The 12,889-nt window shown below is 36.0% G+C and overlaps 1 protein-coding gene across 10 annotated transcripts in view; it reads left to right on the plus strand.

The window, feature by feature from the left end:
- The window catches only part of C3g (C3G guanyl-nucleotide exchange factor), a 93,029-nt gene that overhangs the window by 67,552 nt on the left and 12,588 nt on the right, over positions 1–12,889 (plus strand). For all 10 annotated transcript variants that reach the window (XM_083098824.1, XM_083098819.1, XM_083098820.1 and 7 more), the window contains one exon: positions 12,384–12,816. In XM_083098824.1, coding sequence (XP_082954950.1) covers positions 12,384–12,816 — 433 coding nt within the window. The remainder of the gene's footprint in view (positions 1–12,383; positions 12,817–12,889) is intronic.

The following is a 12,889-nucleotide window of genomic DNA, read 5'->3' on the forward strand; positions in this document are numbered from 1 at the left end:
TACCGAGATCCAATTCTCTTTTACGCCTAACACCCTTTCTCGATCCTAAAGGGTTATTACGTGTTGGAGGTCGTCTTCATTCGTCTCAATTACCTGAATCAGCAAAACACCCGCTAATCCTCCCCAAGAAGTCTACACTCACCTTTCTCATTATTGCTGACGCTCATTTAAGAACCCTTCATGGAGGAACTCAAGTGACCGTGACGTTGCTACGAACCGAATACTGGATTATTGGAGGGAGAAGTCCTGTACGTTCCTTCATCCTTAAGTGTGTACGCTGCTCTCGATACCGCCAAAGAAGAGCGCAGCAAATAATTGGTCACCTACCGTTCGAAAGAGTTACACCATCTCGCCCATTTTTACATACCGGAGTTGATTACGCGGGGCCATTTCTGCTCAAGAATTGGAAAGGAAAAAATTCCCGAAAATACAAATCATACATTGCTCTGTTCGTCTGCCATGCCACTTCTGCAATTCATTTAGAATTAGTTACAGACTATTCGACTGAAGCGTTCATTGCAGCCTTCAAGCGATTTACCGCTAGAAGAGGAATATGTGCCACTCTTAGAAGTGACTGCGGCACTAATTTCAAGGGAGCAGACTCTGAACTTCAGAATCTTTTCTCGACAAATTCAAAAGAATTAGGAGATTTGGCCACTTTGCTAGCGAACGATGGGACTCAGTGGCTATTCAATCCTCCTGCCGCCCCACATTTCGGAGGCCAATGGGAGGCAGGAGTTAAGTCAGTAAAATACCACTTGAAGAGAGTCGTCGGCGATAATCTCCTCACATATGAGGAAATGAATACGCTTCTAACCCAAATAGAAGCAGTGCTAAACTCTAGGCCTCTCAGTTCTCTTTCTGACGATCCAGAGGATCTTAACGCATTAACTCCAGGACACTTTCTTACAGGAAGTTCTCTAACAACAATACCTGAACCGTCACTTTTATCATTAAAAGGTTCTCGCCTTTCGCGATGGCAACTCACCCGGCAAATGCTGGAAAGTTTCTGGACACGTTGGGCAAGGGAGTGCTTGCAACGGCATCTTGCCATTTATAAGTGGAATCGAATTAGTCCTTCCTTACAGGAAGGTTCTCTCATTCTAATTGCAGATGAACGATATCCTCCCTCGAAGTGGCCCTTAGGCCGAATTATTCAAACTCATCCAGGAAAGGACGGTCAGGTACGAGTAGTTTCTATTCGCACTCAATCCTCTATTATAAAACGACCAGTTGTCAAAATCTGCCCTCTTCCCATTTCGGTTAACTCTACCTAACCTTTTCGCCAACACTGGTTGACGAAGGCGGGCGGAATGTTAAAAGAAAAAAAGGAATAAGCTCCTTATAACATGGACATTATCTCTACGAGAAGTGATCCATTTGAGCATGGCGCTTCTTTACGAGAGGCATTCTCTTAATATGGCGCTTCTTTACGAGAAGCATTCTCTCGAGATGGCGCTTCTCTACGAGAAGCGTCTCAAGCGAGCTAGCGTACTGATAAGAGAGAAGCGCTGCGGTCGCTCTCTGTAGTCGTCGGCGAGTGACGTAATTCCGGTGTTCCTGCTTCTTTTGTTCGACTACCGCTTGCTGAGCTCAAGAAACGACGGATTTTTCTTCAAAATGTGCCTTGGACCTGTGACTCGAGTGCAATCATTAGGCAAGCTGAGATATCAAGCAAACTAACGTCAGAGACATCAATTCAGAATCCTGAATAAGAGCGGTACAAGGAGGACAATTCCATCAAACTGCCTGGACAGCGTATCAGCCATCTTGAAACAGGAATCTTCCAAGGAGATATACTTATCCACGCCTCATACTGAGGATAAGATCGAGATAAGGGAGTGTCGGCCATCTCGTCTGAGGATCGGGGTGATCTTCTCGTCCGGAAAAGACTTGATCTACGATCAAGTCTTACGGACTGATCAAGTCTTACGGACTGATCAAGTCTTCCGGACTGATCTTCGGACGCATGGCCAAGGCCCCCCTCTTCTTTTCTTTTGTTAACTATTAAGCTCATCTGATAAGACTATACACAAAATTACTTGATTTCAATTCATATTATTAATTAAGCTAATTGCATTCATTTTCGTATTCATTGTTTTTTTATTAATGATACTCATATATATTGCTCAGTTTTCGATTAATAGAATATATATCCTTTGTGTTGTGTGAATTAAAAGTTTTATTCTGCATTAAGCATTCGTGTCTTTTCGCTGCTCTCCCTCTCTTTTTAATCCTCTGCTTATATACTAATCATAAACATTATTTAAGTAAATAAGAAAGAGAGGGTAGAGAAAAGTATTCTATTTTTAATAATACACCCTGTGTATTGAAGTTTACCACGAGTATTATGCAAATACTATTTTTCTTCTACTCGTATGTGGGATTAGGATCGATATCTTCAATAGAGATTTAGATATTCGGGGACGAATCTCATGTCAGGATAATCGAACTGTAAGAGATTTGTCAACGAGCATTAGGAATACGTCACAAGGAGCATCGTAAAGTTCAGCAGAGTGTGCAAAGATCCTATAGGATCAAGCCGTGCATAGGCCTTATTAGTTTTCTTCTGCTCGTATAAGGCTATCGATTTCAAACTCCAAAAAGAGAGCGATATGGATCAACATTATTCGTTATTAATATTATATCGAACATTACAATATCGTTCATTAAACTTTTACGAATATGACCCAAATAACACGTCCGATTTAAATATATACGAGAAAGAAAAGTGTTGTATTTCTAATATACCCTGTATATTGACATTTGCCACGAGTATTATAAAAATATTATTTTAAATAATATTTTTATAATACTCGTTTTATAATACTCGCAAATATTATTTTTCCTCTACTTGTATATGGGATCAAGATCGACATCTTCAGTAGAGATGTAGACATTATTATTTATTTAGATATTATTATATAATATATATTACACGCACGCACACACAATAATTAATTATTGATAATAAAAATCAATAATTAATTATTGATAATTATCAACTTATTATATAATACTGATTTTATTAAAATAAATGTTTATTATAAATAAGGGGATTATAATCTTTTCTAGAACAAAATATCTAATTTTAATCTAATTATATTTTTAATGTACTTGTATCGTTTACTTACTCAACTACTTTGAGTTTATACTCTCATTTTGTGCCTGTAGTTTGCTCGAAGCGTTATTTGCTTAAAACTGTACGTGTGTGTGTGTGTTTTTCCGCGGATTACATCGTTGGCTTTAATAATCCGGGCGTTTTCTCATTCATACGAGATCATCTTCACCCCTAGAATTTTTTAGAGGCGTGCGGATTTACCCGCGATTACATTCCGCTTCTGTCAATAATCTGGGATCCATTAGTTCACAGAGCGGCTGTTGCCACTGCCGTTAACGAACTCGCGGATAATCAATTTTCGGGAGGCAATTATTAGCTTTACTCGAGCGAAGAGTGGCCTTCCACGTCACGGGTGTGTCCGTTGTCCGCGAGATCCTTTAATACCCCGAGCACTCTCTCCCGGATGGTTAATATCAATTTTCCTTGCCTCCCTTGCCGAACGGTGGGGCAATATCAATTTTCTCCGCTGCGGAGTGGGAGATTTTCGTCATTTATTACGTCAGCAATCATTCATCGGGTTCGACACTTTCTTAATCGCTCGTCTGGAAATTACTTTTTCATTCTTGATATTTCGCCGTCAATTTTGACGGATTACCGTTTGCGCATTCCTCTTGCTCCATTTTATTCGTTACGAATTGAGCTTTGTTGGAACTGACATAAACGACTATAAAAATTTTACAGCGGATCACGACTCAGAATCCAATCATTGTAATAAATATTGGATTTACGCAAGGAGTAAGAAACTCTACAATTTTTCTACCTAATATATATCGAAATTAATGAATTTTAAATTTTATTTTCTAGTTTTATTCATTTACTTACAAGGTATCTTTATTTAAATAGCTGTGCGTATAAAACCAATAATGATTCGTTCTTGATTCGTGAAGTTAGGAATTTAGCGAGTCGAAAAAGAGGATATTTTTTAACATCATGTAAAAATTTCTGAACAATTTTAATTTTAAACAGAAATAAATGTTTTTTGCTAAAATATTTTATTGCTAAAAAAATATTTTTTAACAATAAAATTAAATTGGAAAATAGTGAGAAATATTGAAATAAAATGGTAATAATGGCATTTTAAATAATCGTGCATGCCTGCATGATTTAATATGTTATCTAAAATAAAAAATTGGAATTTTAAAAATTTTAAACTATCATATTTGTGGTTAATGGAGAGAATTTAAAAATACTTTTGTGAAATTATATAATACATTTAAATTTATATAAATTAAATTTTCCCGAAAAATTTCATTATTTTTTTACTTTATTTAATTTTATAATATAATAAATATATAAATTCGAAAAAGTGTATTATATTTTATTTTTCGATTCGCTGGATTCTTATAATTCTTTATATGCTATTTTTACCAGTTATACTTAATCTTTCCCTCACAAATTTTTTTCATATATTCTCGAAATATTATCGAAATCCTTATTTCCCGCTTACATAAATTATATATTATTATTATTAGATATTTAAAATAGGATTATTATTATTATTATTATTATTATTATTATTATTATTAGATATTTAAGGGACTATTATTTAAGAGATTATTAGATATTTAAAAAATAGGATATTATATACATTGAAGAATTTTTACAAATAGAGGGATTTTTAATACATTTCGGACGTTTCTCATATTCACACGAACTTTTCTCATTATTCTGGTTAGCGGAAATCTATATGCTCGCAACCATTTTAACCAGATTAAACATTTCGAGAGCTCTTCAGTCGCGCATCGACGAAGGTCTAATATCGAGACTCGACCGAAATTCACGAGAAGAAAAAAGAATCATCTCCCACTCGCTTTGATTGCACGTCGCTCATCCGCCGAATCCCACGAACGAATCATTAAAAGCTTTAATTAACGAACCGTTTGCGTAATCAACGGATTCGACCGAAAGCCGGCCCGCACGCGTTCCTCATTTTTCGCGAAGTGGGATTGTTAACACCCATCCCCCAGATAACGCACGAAATCGGCCGTTAAATCCGATAGTGCGTAATTTTTTTTTCTTCTTTTATCAGCAGAGAATATACTCGATGAACAAAAATGTCGATACCGCTGGTAGATCTGATAGTTATAAAATAACTATATATTGTGCCTTGATGCGTAGATGCAGATAATATCACGCATTTAATCGCGTTTGAAATCTAATTATACGTGAAAAAAGTCATGTTAAATATACATCAACTATGTCAGTCAACTTTGACATTAAATGTGAAAAATCAAATTTTTTTATTTGTACGAAAGGGATAGGAAAGTAAGTTTATAGAATTTCAACAATAAGGAATTTATTTTCTTTATTATTAAATAATCATGAAAATGTATGTATTTAAATGGATTACATGTTTCATTAAAATTAAACAAGCTTCTTTTACGTTAGAGAACATTCTGATTTTCATAAAGCAGATCTGTAAAAAGTGCTTTCTTTTTTTTTTTACTTCATTAATACATTATATTCTCGATTTAATAATGCAATTTAAAATACATTTCCATTGAAAATGGAATTCTACGGCAATTGATCAAAGTTTCAACAGCCATTTATTAATTCAAGAATCGAAAATGGAGTGTCCGAAACATTTTACAAGTGTACTATGTCAAATGCGAGTGATACAGTATGCAAAAAAGAATTCCATATATATATCGACCATATAAATAAAAAAATGTATATAAAACATGATTTTCAACGCGCTGTAACATGACTGTAAAATGGATAAGTGGGCTTTGAATTAAGACACGCGTGCATTGGCTAATTCGCCACGAATGGAGAAAGGAGAGTTATGTAAATCCGTGAGATCTCCATAAAACAATTATACCCGAGTTAGCGTTGTTTACTGGCCGAGCTAATGCCGTGTTCATATAAATCTCATCCGGCACTCCCGCCAGAATCGTGTAAACGCGAATCTCGGCGCTATTAGCATTTGCACGGACATCATTAGCTCTCGTAATGGTTAATTAATTCGAATCCCCTAACCTTCTGTTCAGCTATTATTTGGTCGGATTACGCGGCTGACTTGTCGATTACTCTATTTGTTTTTATTTTTGAGCTTATTTCAATCCGAGAAATCTTTATCTTGTTATTCAAGTTCAATAGAATCTTTCGTACTGCATTTTGATGATTTTTATTTCATGCTATTTTATCATGTGTCGTCAGATTATTTATAGTTGCGCAATTTTTAGATGTGAAATCTTTAGAAAATTTTACGTGAAAATTAAACATAAGCATACACTTTAAGGTAATGGATTTCCGAGTTGAAACTTATACACGGAATCCTAGGATTTCCATGCTCAATTTAGGACTACGAGACTACGTAGCTTAATCTGCGAGATTAGTCGCGAGATCACTTCGATTTACTGGCGCGATAAATTAAAAGGATTAGTCAGATCCGCGCGCGATGTGTAACATATGTTTCGTAAAATTATTCCTGCTCCTGCAATAATTCATCTAGACTGATATACATTAATCGTAATTTATCACCAATGACGTATTTGATCCAGACTAAAGCCGTGCGTCGAATTAAATATTTATTACTCCGTAAAAAATGAACTCTGAAGATATCATCGGGAAAAATTGTCAACTGTTAGGTTTTCAGGCGGGCACTGGAGTAATTAATTAAATAAGATACAGGGTATTTCGGCTGCGAATAATATTAACATTCCCTGCGAACAATATTAATTTAAATTTAATATTTTCTAGGACGTTATCGCGGTGATGCAGCGAGCTCTCGAGAGAGAACAGCTCGACGCGTGACAATAACTTTCCGTTGTGTGTCCCTTAATCGTGCGATCGTTCATCGCTCACTACCCGAGCTTCAACATCGCCGAGTACAATCGCACAGGGTGCATAATGCATGAGAAATAGATGGAGGGAAAGAGGGAGAGAGGGAAGAGAATGCATTTGTGCGTACAATTTTATAAAAGCGTATGAAATCGGAACCGACAATCCACTTTCGTGCCATACTCTCATCAGAAAATGCGTCTGTTTCGCGATTCTCGATCGGATTTTGGGGAGAAGGGACATTTTTCGCTTAAAAGTGTGATTCCCGTGGGTTTACATTCCGAGCACGCGTTGATCGATAAAAGGGGTGAATCAAAAGACGCGCTGTCGAGTATTCGCTTATAGTTTTAATAGCTACTTCCTTCTGTTTGAGAAAGATATTGTAGATTATATTGTTGGAATTATAAAGTTGAAAAAGAGAAAGAGTATATTTTTTTATAAAATATTTTTTACTCCCATTTTTCCATCCAGTTTCAAGGGATTTATGTTATATTCTAAATGCATCGAGAATATAAGGGCGTTATTTGCGATGAAATATATGCTAATATACGTGATAATATACGTGAGTTCGTTAAAAGCTCATATTAGATTATATTATAAAATTATACGATATGTGTACAATATATATTATTTATTATATACATATAAAATAAAATAATATAATATAAAATAATAATATAATATAATATAAAATATAATATAATAATATAATATAAAATAAATATTTCATCGCACCACACACATTATTTCCGCATGGATAATACCCATTAATATCGAAATGTTTGTTTTAGGTAAGAGGTATTCATAAATTCGATCATTTCATTGTCATAAAGTTTCATATACGGTGCACTCTAAGCGCACTTGATCACGTTTTGCGGATCGCTGTGTTTGCTATTACGCGAGAACCCGTCGTTATGTCGTGAATCAATACGATTTTGCTGGCGTATACATTGTCAAACAATGCTTCTTGCCACGACAGATCCATGATGTATCAGATCAATGTAATGTTAGATTATTCTACAAGTTCACACACATACACGCTCAAATTCATCGCGTGCCTTTATAGGAGATAATTTTTGCCAGATTTATTTCTCGGTTAATATTCATCAAAAGTACTCTATTTTATTAATAGATATTTCATAATTTTTATGTAAGATTTATAAAAAAAATGCATTTATATATATTGTTATATGTATTGTATTTATATAATTCTCGAAAAGACATTTATTCGCGGTGAATATTTTCATCGTTAGTCAAAAGTATTAGTCTCCTGGCATAATTGATTATTCAAACACAGACAATTAATTGTTGAAGCGTGCGTAGCATATTAAACGTCGCATTTTAATTTGTACCAGATCACAATCATTATTATATTTATAATTATTATATCTATAATAATTTTTATTTATAATTATTATAATCTATAATATTATTAATATCTATAATAATTTTAATTTGCGAATTAAATTTTTCTTTTTAACACGAATTATCCGCCAGGATCTAGACAGAGTGTGTTAAATCATTCGAAGGGATTATCATAAAGAAATGATCGGTGAAAACAAAAATTGCTGCTCGCCACGTGACGCTGAAGAGACGGATGATTCAGTTGCTATCTACCCCCTGTCAAAACTATTTCGCCGTATCAAATGCATATAAGCGCCGACCATACGATAAAAATAATTCCGTTGGTCGCGGTTTGCAAATCACTGCGTCGCGTGCCGATTTTACACCGCGTTTCCATGGATAACGCATGCGGGAGTCGAATACAGTCAATCACGGCAATTTGCATCTCTCCTGTCTACCGCGTGTTTCATCACCTCCACCTTTTCTCCCCCGCCTGCCCCCCCCCCCCCGCTCTTCTCTCTCTGTGTATTCTCATCTCCATTATCTCTATCGGCTTGTCGAATGTGCCTTGTGCCTTTGGCGCAAATCACGTCTGATTGAGATTTCAGGCCGGATTCGTGAATAGAACTTGATTTATCGGCCTATACATACGTCTACTGATCTCCCCTGCAGACAGCGAGCTCGTCAGCTGCGGCGAATACATTAAACTGCATCTCGCGTAAGGGAATCTCTCCGATCACATCTTCGACAGTCGCTTTCTTCGAGATAAAGAGTTGGAGGATCTTTTTAGTGTTTCAAGATTGAATTTCTTGGCAGTTGGAAATAAAATTCTCCGCAATTTTCATAACACATGGTGGTCTCCTGGTAACGTGCTGCTATTAGCGGCGTGCATTTTTAACATTCTGTGGCCACTGAAATCTTTTTTTAAACTCACGGCACGGCCTCTAATCTTCACCTCCAGTCTCTTGCAAGCCTCCTTTGTCCAGAGAAGCGACGCGAAACAACGAAGTTCCAGGAGAAATTTATGCGACGTAATAAATTCACAAAGTTCATTCTGACGATGTTTATCGCTTCCATTACTTTTGGAGCCCGACGAAATAGCCCAGGCTGCATCGAGAGCACGATGATAGTGCGGAAAAATATTGCCGTTATAGATTTATTTAGCAAATCGGACGATATATATATATACAGGGTGTTTCTTAATAAGTGCGAAAAATTTTAGGAGATGATTCTTTGTCGAAAATTAAGGAGGTTTTCATATAAACATATATTCCTACATCCCTCCCTGTGGAGTTACACTCACTTTCAGAAATGGGGGTAAGAATTAGGTTTTTATTTTTTAAGTTTGTAGATTTCTATTATAATTTTGTTTTTGTTCCAATTTTCCCAACATTTAGTCTAATTTAATTTTTATTTTAAAATGTCACTTCTCGTAATTCGAAACCTATTTAGCATCGTGCTGTGCATGATAACGTATTTTATTTTTTTCTTGAAAACTACTGATTTTATGAAAAAAATAAAAAAGTTTCCAAATAAATCAAACTTTTTAATGCATATTTTTAGATGATCATATTCCGGCCCATTAAAAAGTTCTAATAAAAATTTGAATTGGGGTTGCTAGTTTCAACCGCTTATAACAATACGGGAGGCTGAAAAAAAATATTAATAAATAACCTTTTTACTAGTAGAAAATATCCTCCTAATTTCATTTCTTTAACTTGTTCCAAATTTGAAAAAAAAATAAAAACCTAATTTTTACCCCCATTTTTAGAGGAATGTAACTCCACAAGGAGGGATGTAGGAGTATATGTTTATATGAAAAATCCCCCTTAATTTTCGACAAAGAATCTCCTAAAATTTTTCGCACTTATTAAGAAATACCCTGTATATATCGATGCCGTTGAAGAAAGTTATCGGAAGCTCGAGAGAACTTTGAAAACTAAATTTGTATATCTAATCTATATATGTCGTATATAATTATAAACATTGCTGTTCAGAAACAATTATTTATACACAGCGTCGCTTTGAAAATAACTGTCTCACTATCGAATTTTATGGAACGAAATACCATAAAGATTTCCTTCCCCCCGTAAACAGTTTGTTTTATACAGAACGCTATTTCCTATTTTACACACTCGCCGCCGAGATTTCATTAGCTACTTCATGGTCGCCAGATAAATTTCAGAAGAAAGGCAAAAAGTCTCCTACGTTACGATTCTACGTGCGTAACGTAGGGAATTGGGGGGAGGGGCATGATCGATTATCGATTCGCGAGGCGGGTAAAAAAAAGGAAGCGAGAGGTTCGGGTACCCTCGTCAGGAGAGGAGAAGAGAGGAGGAAAAAGCGTTTCCCAAGTACTTAGATCTAGCTCTATAACACCGCAGACGCATTACACGTCCGGCGCACCGGTTGGCAAGCGCAGGCCGCTTTCGTTTTAATTCAAGTGCACGGCTGGCATTTAGCACCCGGATGAAAAAAGGCCGGAGGAGCGCGGCGCCTGGTGGTATGCAACGCTCGCTCATCGCGTGCACGTGTGCACCGGCGGGCTGACAGCACAACTGCATCCCGCGGTGAAGTTCCAGATGCGGTACCTATCCACCCCGGAAAAATATTGCCTGCACATCGTAAAAGCCCCGCGGACAAGATTGTTTTTCGTTGTGTTGCTTACGACGATAAACGACGTGTATATATACAAGTTTCCATATTCATTTTGGGAAGAGCGTTGAACAATTGGATGGGCGAGAAGGATTAAGTAAGAATGACACAAGTAAAATGAAAGAGAATTTTTAACAAGATAATTAGAGAACAAAGCTGCGATTAGCTGATGTATATTTTTTTATATTTTATCTTGTCCTCAAAAAATTCTTGAATTTGTTGGAATTAGAATAAATACGAAAATTATGAAAATCACTCCATATCGTTTCGTATAATATCATAAAAAGTTTTAAAAAGCTTTAAACCCGCTAGATTGCCAAGTTATGTATATCGAAAAAAGAGTTGGCAAGATTTTAATTCCATTCGCAAACGCGATGCATTTGGTTTGGAAAAAAACACGTATTATATTAAAAAAGAAATAATAAAATAAATAAACGAAAAACATTCCCGTATTTTATCTTTCATTTTCGAATTAAATTCGTTTACAGATATGGTACAAGTCGCAGATTAAAACAGAGATATAAAAAATTACAATGATAAAAAATGTTTTTACGATAAGCGAAAGAGAGAGAAGGGGGAGAGGGAGATTTTCACAAATAAAGTATATTGAATTACAGGCTCGAACAAAATGATATGCAAATGAATGACCTGTATACGTATCTAATATGGGATATAAAAAGAATTCTAACATGTAAAACACATAAATGTTTTTAAAAATTTCATCTTGGAGATAAAACTCGATATATCATTTCGCGTATTTATGTCATACCTTCGTGAAATACATTGCATAGTTTCGTTAAACTTTATGCTTTGTAACAATATACAAAATTTGAATTGAGTAAGATAAGAAGGGTAACCCTTATTAAATTAGCCTTCCCCTCGTCTGCGCCAAATAAAGGCTAATCTATTCCAAGATTAAGTGCTAATTAAGTACTAAAATCCAGAATTAGATGCTTGAACCAAGTTTGGCAGGTAAATTAGATTAGAGAGAGGCGAAGTTAACTTAATGTTCACTTGGTCATTAAAATAATATATACATGAATAACAAAAATAAAAATATTTAAAGCATTGAATTATCCATTCTCAAATTGACAGACATTTCCAAATTTAGTAAGGTGAATATATAAATTTTGCCTATTATAAAGAAACACAAGTTAATGTAGAAACATTCCATATTAAATAATTTTTACATAATTATATTTAAGTACAATTATATAGAATTAATTAATTTATTTACTAACTACCTTTTATTTATTGTTCATATTGGCCTATTATAATTTTACGATATATAATTTTATTTACAATATATAACTTTACAATATAATATACATGTATATATTATTTTCTACAAATATTTTCATACAATAAAAGTCGTTTGTCTTGCCATCCTGGACTTGCGTAAAAGATTAAGCAGGCTTAAAATTAAGACCGAGGGTAAGATTTTCTCCCTAATAATCCAAATGTGTTTTCTGTTACGCAGAAGTCGAGGAGCGCTCCAGCGGAAAGGCGCGCGGCGGCAAACTAGCGCGTCGTGCGCGCTCCTTCAAGGAGGACTTTCTGGAGAAGCTCTCCCACATGCGTTCCCCCGGTAGCGGCAGCGGCGGCGGCGGCGGAGGCGGGGGTGGGGGCGGCGGAGGTAGCGGGACGGGCACGAGGGCCGCCTCGCCCTCGTCACCGCGTACGCCGCGGGACAAGAGCGTCCCGGGCTGCAACGACCCCGGCAATACTCTTGACAAGAATCCCTTACGTGATCTGCACATCCACGTGCGGCAGGTCCAGCTGGCGCTGCTCCACTTTCGGGATGTCGTGTCCAAGAAGAAGCTCGAGATGCTACCCGGGAACGGCACGATCGTCCTTGATACCGTTACCACGATACACAACGCGTTGAAGTCCTATTTGCTCTATGAGAACAGGTGATTGTTAATTTCTCATCGTGGAAATAAAATCTTATCTAACAGTAGTCGATTATAATCAATCCCATTTAGC

Source organism: Camponotus vicinus, unplaced genomic scaffold (assembly GCF_025532165.1).
Source record: "Camponotus vicinus isolate PSW18456_S1 unplaced genomic scaffold, iyCamVici1.0 SCAF_4, whole genome shotgun sequence".
NCBI lineage: Eukaryota > Metazoa > Arthropoda > Insecta > Hymenoptera > Formicidae > Camponotus > Camponotus vicinus.